We start from the raw sequence: 14,735 nt of genomic DNA on the forward strand, positions 1-14,735 counted from the left end.
CAATTTAAAGATCAGAAGTTAGGAAACATTCTAGTTGACCTGCAAAGTCTATTTATTCTAGTTATTTGCCACACATCTGGCAGACTCGCGAACGGAGAGAACCCATGCAATTGGCCGGAGGTCAATTTCTCCGCGACCGGCTTAATCCGATACGAGTGCACTTGACCCCAACTTATTAACCTCGGCCGGTCAATCCTGCATCTCTCAATGAATCCTTTTCAAACGAGGCGAATCGTTACGCGTACCAACCACTTCTCAACTCCTTTTCCTCCTTTCGGTTATTTCTAAACACTTTTTTTCTCGATAAGACGTAATCAAATAAAAGATTTTTTTTTTCTGTCCAATATAAACATTTCTTTTCAAAGCTTTATTAACATTAATTATTTATTGTCACGTCTAAGAATGAAGATAAAAGTAAAGAAATATTATAGAAATGTTTGTACCAAAATTAATTTACGTTTAAATTTAAATTACTGTTTATTTAATAGAATTTTAAGGAAAGTAATATTGCGTTATAAATCAATACGTCACAAGTATCGAATAATTAGAAAAATTTATGAACAGATATTTTAGTTTAGAAAAAAGAAAAAGTATTATGAAAACATCGTTTAAAATAGGTTTCTTTATAATTCGACTTTTCGGATAAACCAATAAATATATTAGAGAATATCTTATAAATAATTGTTGCATAGATCGTTACGTAAAAAAAAAAAAAAGAAGAAAAAGAAATAGTATCGTGACCTGGTAATCTGAACGATTAGAATGATCGTTTAGACGATGACACATGCACGATATTGTGGAACATAATCACGTGTCACGTTGTAACTTTCGCGGTAATCCTTATTTTTTATTTTTTTTGTTTGTTTTTCGTCTCAGTCGTTTCCGCATCGTTCTATCTCTTTTTTTCACATTATAACGTGCAAGAACAACGTGTTATGCCTAATCGTCTTTAGGTCAGTTGACCATAGTTGACCACTTTAAGAAATTAAACTCCTCGTACCACATCCGTTTCTTTATTTTTCTTTTCTTTTTTTTTTTACTGTTCAAATAGATTATTAACTTCTTTTTATCAGAATAATAATATTCATATTTTTGTTGACTAACAATATCTTCTCCCCTCCCTCGTTCTATTTAATTTCTTTTGATAAACAGCTCACGAGTGGATGAGGATAATTTCAATTATAATCATTTTAATTTAACAATTCTTTATACTAGCAACAATAATTCGTACTTGGTTACAAAAATATTACGCGATCTTTAACAAAATTTGTCTAACTTCAAAAATTATTTACAATTTGTTCTAATTATCATTCGTGCATTTATCTCGTTGAAAATAAAATTTTTCCTAGACGTATCAGACGTGAAAAAGAATCGTTTTTTCCTCCCTTCGACCCCTACAAATAGAATTCTTCCATTAGACGATAATAAAATTAGTCGTAAGGTATTTGAAAGAAAGAAAAATAAAAAGATAATATTCCGAGTATCATTAGTTAATAAACTTTTGTGTTTCCCTCGGTAGATTTTGTCCTATCTGGTCATCGTACCGTCTCATCCGGTTTAATCGCGTTCTGTCGGAAACGAAGCGACGATTTCACGACCTCCTTTTTTTTCTTGTTGTTTGTTATTGTTCCTTTTTTTCTTTGTCATTTTTCTTCCTTCCTTTCTTTCTTTCCTTTCTTTCCTTTCTTTCAAGCGAAAATATCGTGGAATCCAGAGCACGCGTTTCCGCGGCTAATCGCAAGATTAAGAAACGTCTTGCGGCTTATGTTCGGGGTACTTCTCAGTAAGTACTCTAAGTAAGTAAGTAAGTAAATAAGTAAATGTTAGTATATAAGTAAGTATATATATATATATATATATATATATATATACACACATATATATATATATATATATATGCACCCTTCTTAACGATCTCGTTAAAAACGGCACACTCGTTAAACCCTTTAAATTTCAAACCGAACAAGAAAGGTCTAACCCATGCTACCTTTCTCTTACTCAGATAAAAAAAAAAAGAAAAAAAAGTTAGAAGAAAATGGTTCTCGTTCTCCGAGATAGAAAAATCTCGTAGAAGATTAAGAAACTGAGAAAAAGAACGAACGAATGAACGAACGAACGAACAAATTGAATATCGAATAAAAGGATGGTTATTTTTTTTTTCTTTTTTTATTCTTTCTTCTTCTTCTTTACATTCTTTCATATTTTTTATCTTACTTACTTTTTTTGTAATCTAATTTTTCCCGATGATTCGGTAATAAGAGGAAACGTTAGTTACCTTTGATTTAAACGTTCCTGCTTCTCTTCTACGTCTTCTCCTCTTTTCTACTTTGTCACGTTCGTCCTCGTGGTGTGGCCGGAAACGCGTCAATGGTTTCATTCCTTGTAGTCCGTCATGCGACTGGAAAGCGGAAACGAGAGCCGACAAGTCACGTGGAACAAATCTTGGCGTCTGGTAGTCGGTACAATTTCATGTTTTTCTATCTTTTTCATTCCTTTTCTTTCTTTCCATCTATCTATCATGTTCATGTGTTCGTGTGTTCATGTTCTCTTTGTTCCTCGTACTCTATCCTTATTTTTCTTTGATTTTCTTTTCTTTTATAGGTGTTCTATCATGTAAAACTTTCATTAGATTTCCTTTGACAGATGTAAACCGGTGTTACTATTGCAAACTCTCCAAATACACTTACCTACAATGAATTCTCTACTAACACTAAATTGAAAAAGTAATTGAATCGGTTATTCAGAAATTCACGATTGTCGTCACGTCTCTTATTTATCGTCGGCACGATGCCTGTTTCTATGTTGTGAGGTAACGATCATGAAAGAGAAATCTTCTTCTTCTTCTTCTTCTTCTTATTATTATTCTTATTCTTTTTATCCATCTACTTCTACTTCTTCCTGTTTTTCTTTTCTTTTCTCGTTTCGCATTTATCACGACGCGAGGCATCGGGAATATCCTTGGCGTTGGAACACATGATCGATTATAAACGAAATATATATATATAAGGTTTTCAAACATATTTAATCACAAAATAAATTTATCGTATCATTTTTATTATATTTATCTGTGACACGATGAAATTTAACTAAATTAGAAACAAATTTGTTATATTTCTTTCCAAGAATAATAAATAAAATGTTGTTAACTTTGACACGGTATTAAAAGTGCAATATATATAATTAAAACAAAATTATTTGAATTATTATAATAATAATGATGTAACACTCTTTTTGCGCAATTTAAAAAGAAATAAAATTTATTCGCAACGTAGGTGTTGCTATTTTCTAGAAAAAAAAAAATTGTATGCCTCGAAGGGTCAATATACAGTCTGAAAAGTATATCAAGTTTGTTATTTTAATTATTTCTTTTTTTTTTTTTTAATGAATTTTAATGAATATCCATCAATACCTGATACTGAATTTCGTTTAGAAATAAAAAAAAAAGAACATAAGTATCTCTTTCTCTTGTTACTTTCACGTGCTCGTGCAAAAACGGCGAACAGACAGAGGAAGAAGAAGAAGGAGATGAAGAGGGGGGGAAGAGAAAGAAGAAGAGAGGGGTGGAATGCAGTTAATGCAACGTTTCCTGAAATGTGAGGTAATCCTCGAACTGCAGACGATCGTTCTCGACGCGTACGACCGCGACCGGACAACGCCCGCGCTTTTCAACGTTTCTCATTATTTTTTTTTTGTTTCCTACTCCGACAAGAACGGCGACATCCGCAATGAAATTGCGGATTGCGCAATGGACGTCCACAGTACTACTTCCATCTTTTTTTTCATTCGTTTTATTTCCATTCGAGAGAAAAATCATCGCTCATGGCGAGTGGTCAATCTTCAAAATTCGCATCCCCCCCACCTATCCCCTCCCTTCCTTTAATCGTTTTCATCATCCAATCCTCTTCCACGCTACCCCTTCCAATCGTTTTCATCATCCAATCCTGTTCTACATTACCCCCTCCAATCGTTTTCATCTTCAAATTGAAAATTCGTCAGATTTTTTACTTTCAATCATTCGTCGATTTCAGTTTAACTTTGTAATGGAAATGGTTGGAGAAAATTAATGAGATTCTTTATATTGTTTTTTGAAAGGATTTAATAAGAAGTAATGATATTGATTATTTTTCATTTGAAATTTTATTTTTTAATCTCTTGTGCATTTATTATTCAACAGTTATACATGTCTGTTTTCTTTTCCTTTTTTTTTTGAGTTTAATCATCTTTACAGAATTTATTTTAAATCATAAAAGTTAATCGTTAATGAAATGTTTTGTTACGAACGAACAAAAGTTTCAATAGAAATCATAATCTTTGTTGCTTGTGAACGGTTTATTAATTAATTGTAAAAGATCAAAAATAGTAATTAATTAAATTCTATACTTTTGAATACGAGCAAACGTTAAATAGAAGTTAAAACGAAAAGAAAAAGAAAATGTTGTTATAATACACAGCGACCCAGAGTTAATCACAATTTATGAGGAACGTATTACGTGGATAAAAATTGGATTATTTTTAAGCATAGGTCGTAAACGCCAAAGGATACTTTATTAAAATAAGAGTATTAATTTTAATTAATACATTTTTTTTATAACAAGAAGTTAAGAATTTAATGAGTACTATAGGATTCGAAAGGATATTTGTAAAGAAAGAAAGAGAAAGGGAGACAAAATATGTATTTGAGCGTGTGTGTTAAAAAACTAGAATAGCAAGTGTTATAGTCGATTATAATTTATAAATCACGTTTTAAAAATATCATCGCAAAAGGTTATAGTGTTGTTTGTGCTTTTAATTTGATCATCGCACAATTTATAATTCTATATAGTTCGTATATATTTATTTGATTTTATTTTTGATTTAGTTCGAGATTATATTATAAAAATATTGTACACTTAATACAGGCATAGCTTTAAGCCAATCAAGATTATTCTATATGTTTATCAATCATATTTAAACAAGAAAATACATCTAAATTCTAATCATATACATTTTCAAAAATCTCTCAATTATAATTAATATATTATAAAACTGTGGCACAAAATATTTCCTCCACAAACATCTTCATCCAAATCTTTAAAACGTCCTAATTAATTCATTCAATTGTAAACATATTCCATATGTTAATTTTAAAACTGCTTTTTATTCAAATAACTACTCACCTCTATCTCTCTCCCTTACACTTTTTTATCTACTTTCATTTCTGTTATTTTATAAAAAGGTGTTCACGTACACCTGTAATAAATCAACGTATCAATAAAATTATGATTACTATTTAGTTTATACTATGAAGTAACGATAAGAGAAATGAAAAAAGAAATAAAATCCTAGAAAATATATTATTTAATGTGTATTGACGTAAAGAGAGAAATGAAAAATTTTAAAATATACAATATAAAAGTTTATTTGACTTGGAAAATGGGATTTTTGAGAAATGTTTCCTCACTCTATGGTGGAATATCGGAAAAATTCGGTTTTTACAGGAAAGTGGAAGACGTTTAGAGTGTTGAACGAAGCTCCGACGTGTCGGCACGATACTCCGACTGCTGCTACCTCATCGGTTACATAACTTGCTAGTAGAGACTTGGACTCTCTCACGTATTGCTTACATATATATATATATATACATATACACACACACACACAGAGATATACATGTCGTTCTTGTGAAAACTTGACTGGCAAAGCCAGTCAGTCGTTTCTTTCACTCTTTCCCTCTCTTCCGCTTTTGCTGTCGTGAACGCACTGACGAACACAAATGACGTATTCACGCACTCATGCTAGTAAACTTCAAACACGTATGTATATAGAAAATGAATAAGTATATTTAAGTATATTTTAAATATATTATATTTATTTATATAGAATATTCATAAACGTGACCCAACAAAGAAGATATCCCCCTTATCACGAATTTTTCTTTCATTTTTCATTCGTCCACCAATTCTTTACAACAACACAACAATTCTCCTTCCTATTTTCTTCCAAGCAATCATTAACGTATCTGTTATTTCTTGTTACTTTTTTCTTTTTTTTTCTTTTTTTTTTTTTTTTTTAAATTCCTTGTTGTTTACTCGTATTTTCAATCAATCGAACGTTAAGATTACGTTATCGTCTAGGTATTGATACATTATTTATTCATTTTATTTCATTATATTTATTCATTTAGTTGTATTCGTCATTACGTATTCCTTAGATCGTGTAATTAACCTTTTAATTAATTCGTGTGAAAATATTTCTTATGATGTTCATTCAAAAGTCGAGCACAGATCGAATTGAAATCGTTTCAAGTCACGACTAAATGATTTTTAAACAAATATTTTCGTAAATATTATATATATATCGTAAGTTAGATCAAATAGATTCTAAAGGAACTAGCGTAATCGATATTTTTATCGTGTTGCCCGAGAAACATTTAAAACGTAGGCGCGTTAGCTCGACGTTTACGCCTTATTTAACGGAAAAGCGTGTAATAATAGTATAAAAAAAAGGAAAAGAAAAAAAAGAAGAACGGAAAAAAGAAGAAAAAACTATCCGATGAACGGATCTAGTAAGAACTAGGTGAATTAGAATTTTAATAAATCCTAAGAAACGCTTAGGGATCGATAAAAATTATTGAAGTAGAACTATGACGTGCGAGATATTTAACGCTTAACTTGTAAATAACTAAAATAATACAAAATATCAGATATTACGAGAAACAAACAAGTTACGTATACGATATGAAACAATTTTAAAATTGTAGAAAAGAAACAAAAAATTCATCGACCGATCGAACTTCTTGACAAGTTAGAATTAAAAATAATCTAAAAAAAAAAATTATTTACGATAGTTGGAAACTACAGAAAAATATAACGATTACGTACACGATTTCTATCTATCTATATATATATATATATATAAATTTGTGTAAATAAGAAAAATATTAATAAAATAACAAAAAAAAAGTATGAGACTACTAAAGGAACAAACAAGTAATATATAATCTAGAAGATTTCAAAATTGTACGAACAAAAAATTCAAGGACCGTTTAATCCGTTAAAACTCGAACGAGTATATTATCATATTACTATATGCAGGAATTGAGGAGTATGAAAAAAAAAAATTAAGAGGCGCCAAGTCGGAAATAATGGCAATATATGAATCATTAATATGTCTTTCTTACATAATTAAATTCTTATTGGCTATGTACACATACACACACACATATACATACAATCATACATACATAAATACATACGTACGTAGAATGATAGACATAATTATCCGATTTGAAGTTAATGATATATGAAATAAATTATTTTCCTTCGTCTTCATCTTCTTCTTCTACTACTTCTACTTCTTCTCCAATTCTTCTTTCCTTGTTCTTTATTCGATAGCATTATTTCACATTCGTTTACGTTTAAAAACGCGTTTCCTTCTCTCTCTTCATACTTTTATTCACTTCTTCTTATCCTTTTCCTCACCCGGACGCACTCATATACTTATGTAAATATGCGTATGCGTTCTTATCGTGCACGAGGCGACACCAGCTTACACACACTCAACGAACAACCAAATAGATAACATTTTTTTCGCTTGACAAAACTCCTCGACTTTTTATTTGAAAAATCAACTCTCTTTCTTTCTTTCTTTCTTTCTTTCTTTCTTTCTCTCTTATTCATTTTATTTCTTTAAAATAATACATTATTTCGTATATTGGTTAAACAACTCTATTGTATTTTATTTCATTTAAACAAAGTCATCCAATTCGTACTTATTTTTATTCGTTTACTTTGGATTCAATGAAAATACGATTTTTATATTCTTCCTTTCTTTTTCTCTCTCTACTTTTTACTCATTTTGTTTTTTTTTCGGATATATGTATAATATTTTGTCGATTTGAACAATACATTCATCGTGCACTTTGCCATTTCGTTTCGACACCCGCGGGTGAGAACTTATTTTCATTTCAATTTACTTTGGCTTATGTAAAAAGAAAAATGATCTTCTGATTCTCTCTCTCTCTTTCTCTCTATCTTTCTTTTTCTCTTTTATTTTATCTTATTTTATTTTTATAGTAAAATAAAAAAAAACTATTTACGTTAAAGTTACATTGTATAACTCGTACACGTATTTATACTTACTATACTTACTTAATTACTCAGTTACTTATTTAAGGTACTTACTTACTTACTTACACACTATTCGACTTGTCCAAGCAATTTCTCCTCTCACCCGTCGAGGGAGATCGTCCATAACGTTAACCTATGCGACACGGACAACCGGCGGGACGATAAAAGTCATGTTTACTTTATCGAAGATTAGCGAAGGCCTTGCGCGCCTGACGTAAGCGCGGGCGTGCGCGCAAATGTGCGCACGAGTATGCGCACAAGCTAGAAATTTCATCTTCTTCTTCTTCTTCATCATCATAGTCATCTTTTTCTTCGTATCTTCTTCTCCACCATCTTTTACTTCATCCTTTACTTCATCTTTCACTTCATCTTTTACTTCATCTTTTACTTCATCCTTTACTTCATCTTTTACTTCATTTTCTACTTCATTTTCTACTTCATCGTTTACTTCATCTTTGTTTTTTATTTAGTTTTTCAAATTATAAACGGAAAAAGTCCCAAAAGGAAAATGAAAAAAAGAATAACGGAAGCACCGGAGTTACTTTATTGCAGTCGATATTTTATTAGCATGAGCGCTGCTGTGAATTTGAGCGCCGCGCATTGGAGCAACGTGGAATCATAACGTAACATTGGCCTCGCGCCTATTTTTCAAATCTACGTTCTGAACCAATCAGTAGTAAGGAGTGGGTCAGGATGGAGGGGAGGTAGACACGTTCATTGCGAGTTTTAACGATCAGACGGCGGATTTGTTTGTTTTTTTTGGTTTTTTTTTTTTCTATTATTGCATTTAAGTAACAGTAATTAATGTAAATTACGATTTTTCCGATGTATTCTAAGAAATAATAAGTAAACGATCATCCATCAGTACGATCATGTTAATCGTCGATATGCAGCATGTGCCTCGCGTTTAAAACTTTTACATGCAATTATCTACCAGACCATTTGCCATTCGCATAAGTTCAAATTGGTGTTTATTTTATTTTGCAAGAGACTTATTTTTCGATGCTAATCAATCTTGTCTAGGTAAAAATCTCACGGGGAATCTTATTTTTTTGTTCCTTCTGAATGAATTACATGTTTTTAATTAGATAGATGTTCGACGTATTACGTAATGAATTAATTGACTTTTTAACATGTTTATCTTTCAAGATATCTCAAGGTCGTCTGTTAGGACTCCGTATCTACTTTCATTGGACTTTTAAAAATTGACTTGTTTTTTTGATTTTTTTCAACATTGAAGAAAGGCGACCTTGAGTGTCAACAAAGTGATTTAATGTATCCCCATATGATATTCCAACCCTCAAATCCTCATAATTTGTTAGTAGACATCCTTAATAGGATTCTTTATATTATTAAAAGGAGGGAGAGGTATAATGAGGTATCATAAATTGAATTGCTATAGGAAAACAAAAAAAAAAGAACAAACGGACCTTTCCTATATTTTATCAAGTGGACAAACCGAGAGATCAAAAAGAAAAATAAATAAAAAATATCACCTTTTATGAGGGAATTCCTTTTCCCAAATAAATAATGGAATACTAGAGAACTAGAAAAAAATAAAAGAATAATATCATTCCCGATGGGGTTTTTCCGAATGCAGGAAACAGAACGTGCGAGTCGTGTCGTGTTAATCAGAAAAAAAAAAAAGAAATAAAATATTAATAGATCGAATCAATAATTCAATATACGATTTTGTTTCCTAGTAAATAATATAGCAGAAAAGAAAGATAGATTTATTGATACACCTAATGGAATAGTTAGGTAGATAATTGGGTTAAAATAGTATGCGTGATATCATGTGTATCGATGAAGAAGAGACATATACAGGAAGGCATCAGAGGTTACGTGAAACGAGAGGTTCATAGATCGTAACGTCCTATGATAATGATCGATACGATGGTGTGTGTGTATGTGTATGTGTGACGGTGACGGTTGAGGAAGGGGGATGGTTGATGGGAAAAGGGGGGTGAAGGGGTCTAGTTGCAAAAGAGGCGGGACTAATGACGCCGTTTCTCCGTAATCGTAACTTTTCCTTCCTTGCTACACTAACACAGTGACAAAGCAACACGACTTTTGGACGTTGGTCTAATCGTCAAACTGACTACGAAAGCTCTTACAAAAGCTCTCTAAGATTCATTTTTCAATCAATATGATTTTCTTATATACCCAAGGATTCGTACGATTAACGATAATTGATGCGGTTTACTTCGAAAGTGTTGGCTTAATTGTCAGTTTATAATTTTAATATTATTTTAATAAGAATTTGTAAATTTAATTCAGATATACATTCAAGGATTGTGACAGATTGGTATCCTATAGGTATATATATATATATATATATTTTAATTTCATTGAAACGCTGACTTTGTTTTTTATTTAAATATCTCGATTTAAGCATATAAACGGGAGATTTAGGTCGCTTTCAAAATAAACGATTCATTTATTTCTCGACAAAAAGTATACATACTACATACTATGGTAACAATTTGTTATTTCGCGTTCAAAAATAAACGGCTCATTTATTACTAGACAAAAAAGTACTATGTTACCAATTTGTTATTTCAAACGTATTTTTCTTATTTTCCCGTACCAACCAAAAAGTAACCAATTGTAACTATCGATCATCGTCAAAATAACGATACTATATTCCGTATTTATCGATTTATCTTCGACTAACTTTTTCTAACATTCGAGCGAAACGTGACAAGAAAGATTAGAAGAAAATAAAAATGCATGGCAATGAGGGATATGGTGTAATCGTTCACGATCAGACACGTGTAATGAGATTCAACTTAATCGAATATTATTGCACTTATTATTTCCATTCTCTTTATCTTCTTTTTATTATTATTAAAAAACATTAGATCGTTTTCTAAGACCCAAGACGATTACTTACACGTACAGTTAATCAATGCTCTTATCTTTTTTTTTCTATTCAAAAACACTCGATCGTTTCTATTCAAAGCGAACCAAAAAGTTCGCGCATTTATTGCGTTGAAACTTTACTTTGAAACCGCATAATGGATTATATTTTTGTTAAATTTACTTTGAAAATATTCATTTTAAAAAGCGTACGAACTTCATCAATATAAAACCTTTCAAATGATTACCAATACATAGATGCAATTACTCAAACGATTGTCAAAATTTCGTATAAATTTGATACAAAGAATTCGAGATAATATCATCATCACTTTAACCAACTTTTCTTTTCCCTTTTTTCATTGATACGATCGTACTCGAATCTCTTGAAATGATTAAAGCAAAAGAAAAAAAACACACACACACACACATACACATACAAGTTTATTAAAAAAGAATAAAATTTCGAGAGAGAAGAAGGGTTCGTGGAAAAATGAACAGACACAGAGACAGACAGAGAAAAAGAGAGAAAGAAAACAAGAGAGAGAGAGAGAGAGAGAGAGAGAAATGACGAGACAAAGACAGAGACACAAGATTCGACGACAAGGAGAGACAAGGCAGACGTTACGTACACGCGCGACTTGTAAAATAAGCGTAGTGGTATTAGTAGTAGTAGTCGGGGCTTTTTTTTCGCACGCGATACGTCAGTCAAACGAGAAATTGCAAAATTCTGCACACTCGTCACGAAGAAAATGCTCGTGTATGCAATTCTTCAACGCTTTACGTCCACCATCGTGCATAGACGTGCAAGTTCGCGCCTTCTTGCGTGTATCTTTCCTCTACCTGGCTTCTCGCGATATATATCTATCCTTCTTCACTGAGCATACCTTTTCCTTTTTTTTTTTATCTTCACTCTCTCTCCCTCTCTCTCTCTCTCTCTCTGTGTCTCTCTCTCTTTCTTCTTCTTCTTCTTCTTCTTCTTTTTCTTTTTCTTCTCTTTTTAACCCATTCACTCACTCACTCACTCACTCACTCATATACACACATCTTTCTTTCTTTCTCGATCACATCGTTTGAAATACACTCCCCACCTTTCGAACCTTTTCTTGCCAAGCAGCAGCAGCAGCAGCAGCAGCAGCAGCCTCGCTCCTGACGCATCGTTCTCTCTCTCTCTCTCTCTTTTTCTCTCTCTCTGTCTTTCTCTCTCTGTCTCTCTCTCTCTCTCTCTCGGTCTGGCGCGCAACACTCTGACTCGACTCGACTTTGCTCGGCAGTCGCGATCAAGCTCGCGTAGTAAACGCAACGTTTTGTGATGCGCTTAATTCCAAATAGTGCATTTCTATCAATATTATTGTTATCATTGATATTATTATTATTATTATTATTATTGTTTCATTATCATTATCAAAGATTTCAACAATGACGATTAATGTGTAATAGAACGAGGAAAAAGAAAATTACCAGGGGGGGGGTTTACGAGATTATTATTATTATTATTGTTATTATTGTTTTTTAAATTAATATAAATTAATTACGATAGAGTGAATTTCTTTTAAAAACTTTCTTACGGTTTACGTTTTCTCTTTCTCTTTCTCTCTCTCTCTTTCTCTAAAGTGTTTATCAACGGTACTTGTTTGTTTTATTACGTGCCTCTCGCAACGTCATTGGAACAAATTTCTAAATACATAGAAGAAGAAGAAGAAGAAGAAGAAGAAGAAGAAGATAAAGAAGAAAAACACACACACACACGCATATACACGCGCAAAAAAACACGCACGTGTGCAAGAGTTTGGAAAATTTGTTTCGTTACACCTCTTACTCGTATTAAATAAACGCACTCTCGTGTTTAATTTTCGATTCGGATTTTGTTTTAAAATCTAACTTGCCGATAAGCAGTTGGATTTAAATAACTACGAGTTAATCAAGTTGGATTGACGGTCAAAATCGAGGGAGCCCCCACGATAAGGATCACAAAAGAAGGTGGTGTGTTGTCTGGTTTAGATTTATACTTTGGATTTGTCCGATTGTCCAATCATATTTATTTTGTTTACACGCTTTTAATATAACGAGAACAAACAGAAAACGTGTTCGTGCATAACGGATAATAATAATAATAATAAAAATCTGTCTAATATTATTCGTTAATGAAATTTTAACCCGAAAAAAGAAAAAATAAACAAAACAAATAATAATAATAATTGCCGAAGACGAATATTATTGGTCTTCGTCGTGTAGTTCGTGAATTTTTTTTTATCGAATGATTTTGATGTGATATCTGTCATTATTATTCTTTTTCTTCGTCGTCGTTCGTGAAAAAAATCATAAACGTATATTTGAACATGCAACGATAGATAAATAGATAGACAGATAGATAGATAGATAGATAGATGGATAAAGTGTAAGAGAAAAGGAACAGTGTTTAACTCATTGGGAAAGAGGGAATCACGGGAAGATCCCACGTATTCGCTCGATCATTTTAAAGAGAGATAGACAGACAGACAAAACGAGAGTGAGTGAGAGAGTGAGAGAGAGAGAGAGAAAGAGAGTGTCGAGGCCACGTGGGTGTTATCGGAGCGAATTTGCCCCGAGAGGTCGGTTCGGTACGTGGGAGTGATTACACGAACGAGTTCATTCATCGTGCGGATTCCAGCGCGCCGGAAGTGACGACGACTTCCTCGGAGAGCTCCGACGTACGTCGTCTAACGAAAGAGTGAACAAGAGAGAGAGAGAGAGAAAGAGAGAACGGGAAGGGGGTGGACGGTGGAGGAGAGTGAAATTACGAGTTGTGCATCATCGTAGACGACGTCTTTTGTGAAAAGTGTTGCTACGAAAAAAATTAAGAAGAAGAAGAAGAAGAAGGAGAGGAATAAGTTTTTAAGAAACGTCAAAAAGTTTTGACAAGGAAACATAGCGAAAGAAAAAATAAATAAATAAGAATAAGAATAAGAGTATAAGAAGTGGTAGAAGTGGTGGAAGATTGTCGAGCAAAGGATAATAAAAAAGGGGAAAGAGATGAAAATGTTGAAGATGGAACAAGAAAAAGTAGGGACACTCGAAACGAGACCTCAATGTCCTCTCGAATCTTTTCTAGCTCCTTGAACTATTCTTTTCACGATTCTTTACTACCAACAGATCCGATTCTCTTCACTTTTTTCCCTACCCCCCTTCAATCCCCCTCACCCACCCCTTTTCACCATTCTCTCTACCAACCATTATTATCTTCTTCTATTATTATTTCTCTATCTCGGTCTCACTTTATTCGATGTGACACAGAGTTTATCTAGTAACGAAAAAAGAAAGGAAAAAAGTAGAAGAAAATAAAAAAGAAAAAGAGAAAAAGTAGAAGAATGAAATTTAGTATCTTTAAATGGTCGTTACTCGAGTCAAAAGGAGAACGACGACGACGTAGAAGGATTGAAGACTGATCGGTGATCTATCTGTTCGTCCTAGAAAAAACTTCGATTTGTTTATTTAAATATAAAAGAAGAAGAAGAAGAAGAAGAAGAAGCAAAAAAACAATATAACAATTTTTCGTTTAAACGCAACCGACATACGATCAGCTCGTCGATTATGCAGCTGAAGAAAGCGATGCTTAAGATATTCGACCAATGTAAGTGTAAGTTGTTTCCTTTTTTATACTTTTTTTTCTATTTTCCTTTATTTTATTTTACCCTTTTCTTTTCTTTTTTTGGTTTTATAGTTATCATTAATTTTCATTTCATTATCGTCGTCGTTGTCGTTGTCGTTGTCGTTGTTGTTACTTTT

The 14,735-nt window shown here is 32.3% G+C and overlaps 1 protein-coding gene and 2 long non-coding RNA genes across 8 annotated transcripts in view; 1 reads left to right on the forward strand and 2 right to left on the reverse strand.

Annotated features, from left to right (window-relative positions):
• Positions 1-14,735, forward strand: part of LOC122514160 (dual 3',5'-cyclic-AMP and -GMP phosphodiesterase 11-like) — a 67,172-nt gene that overhangs the window by 16,105 nt on the left and 36,332 nt on the right. The window contains exon 1 of one of the 6 annotated variants that reach the window (XM_043630822.1): positions 12,540-14,586. The exons of 4 other annotated variants lie outside the window; for them this stretch is intronic. In XM_043630822.1, the coding sequence (XP_043486757.1) occupies positions 14,541-14,586 (46 nt within the window). In that variant the 5' untranslated portion in view covers positions 12,540-14,540. Of the gene's footprint in view, positions 1-12,539; positions 14,587-14,735 lie in introns of those variants that run through there. One more of the 6 variants, XM_043630823.1, reaches the window with a different exon arrangement.
• LOC122514162 lies at positions 1,669-8,307 on the reverse strand. Its single transcript, XR_006302970.1, has 3 exons — positions 8,163-8,307; positions 2,276-2,957; positions 1,669-1,792 (listed from the first exon to the last, which is right to left on the reverse strand). It is a non-coding gene; the product is annotated as an uncharacterized LOC122514162 (long non-coding RNA).
• On the reverse strand, positions 5,199-7,780 carry LOC122514163. The gene is made up of 2 exons (XR_006302971.1): positions 7,239-7,780; positions 5,199-5,229 (listed from the first exon to the last, which is right to left on the reverse strand). It is a non-coding gene; the product is annotated as an uncharacterized LOC122514163 (long non-coding RNA).

This window comes from Polistes fuscatus, unplaced genomic scaffold, assembly GCF_010416935.1.
Source record: "Polistes fuscatus isolate 324 unplaced genomic scaffold, CU_Pfus_HIC Scaffold14, whole genome shotgun sequence".
In the NCBI taxonomy this organism is placed as follows: domain Eukaryota; kingdom Metazoa; phylum Arthropoda; class Insecta; order Hymenoptera; family Vespidae; genus Polistes; species Polistes fuscatus.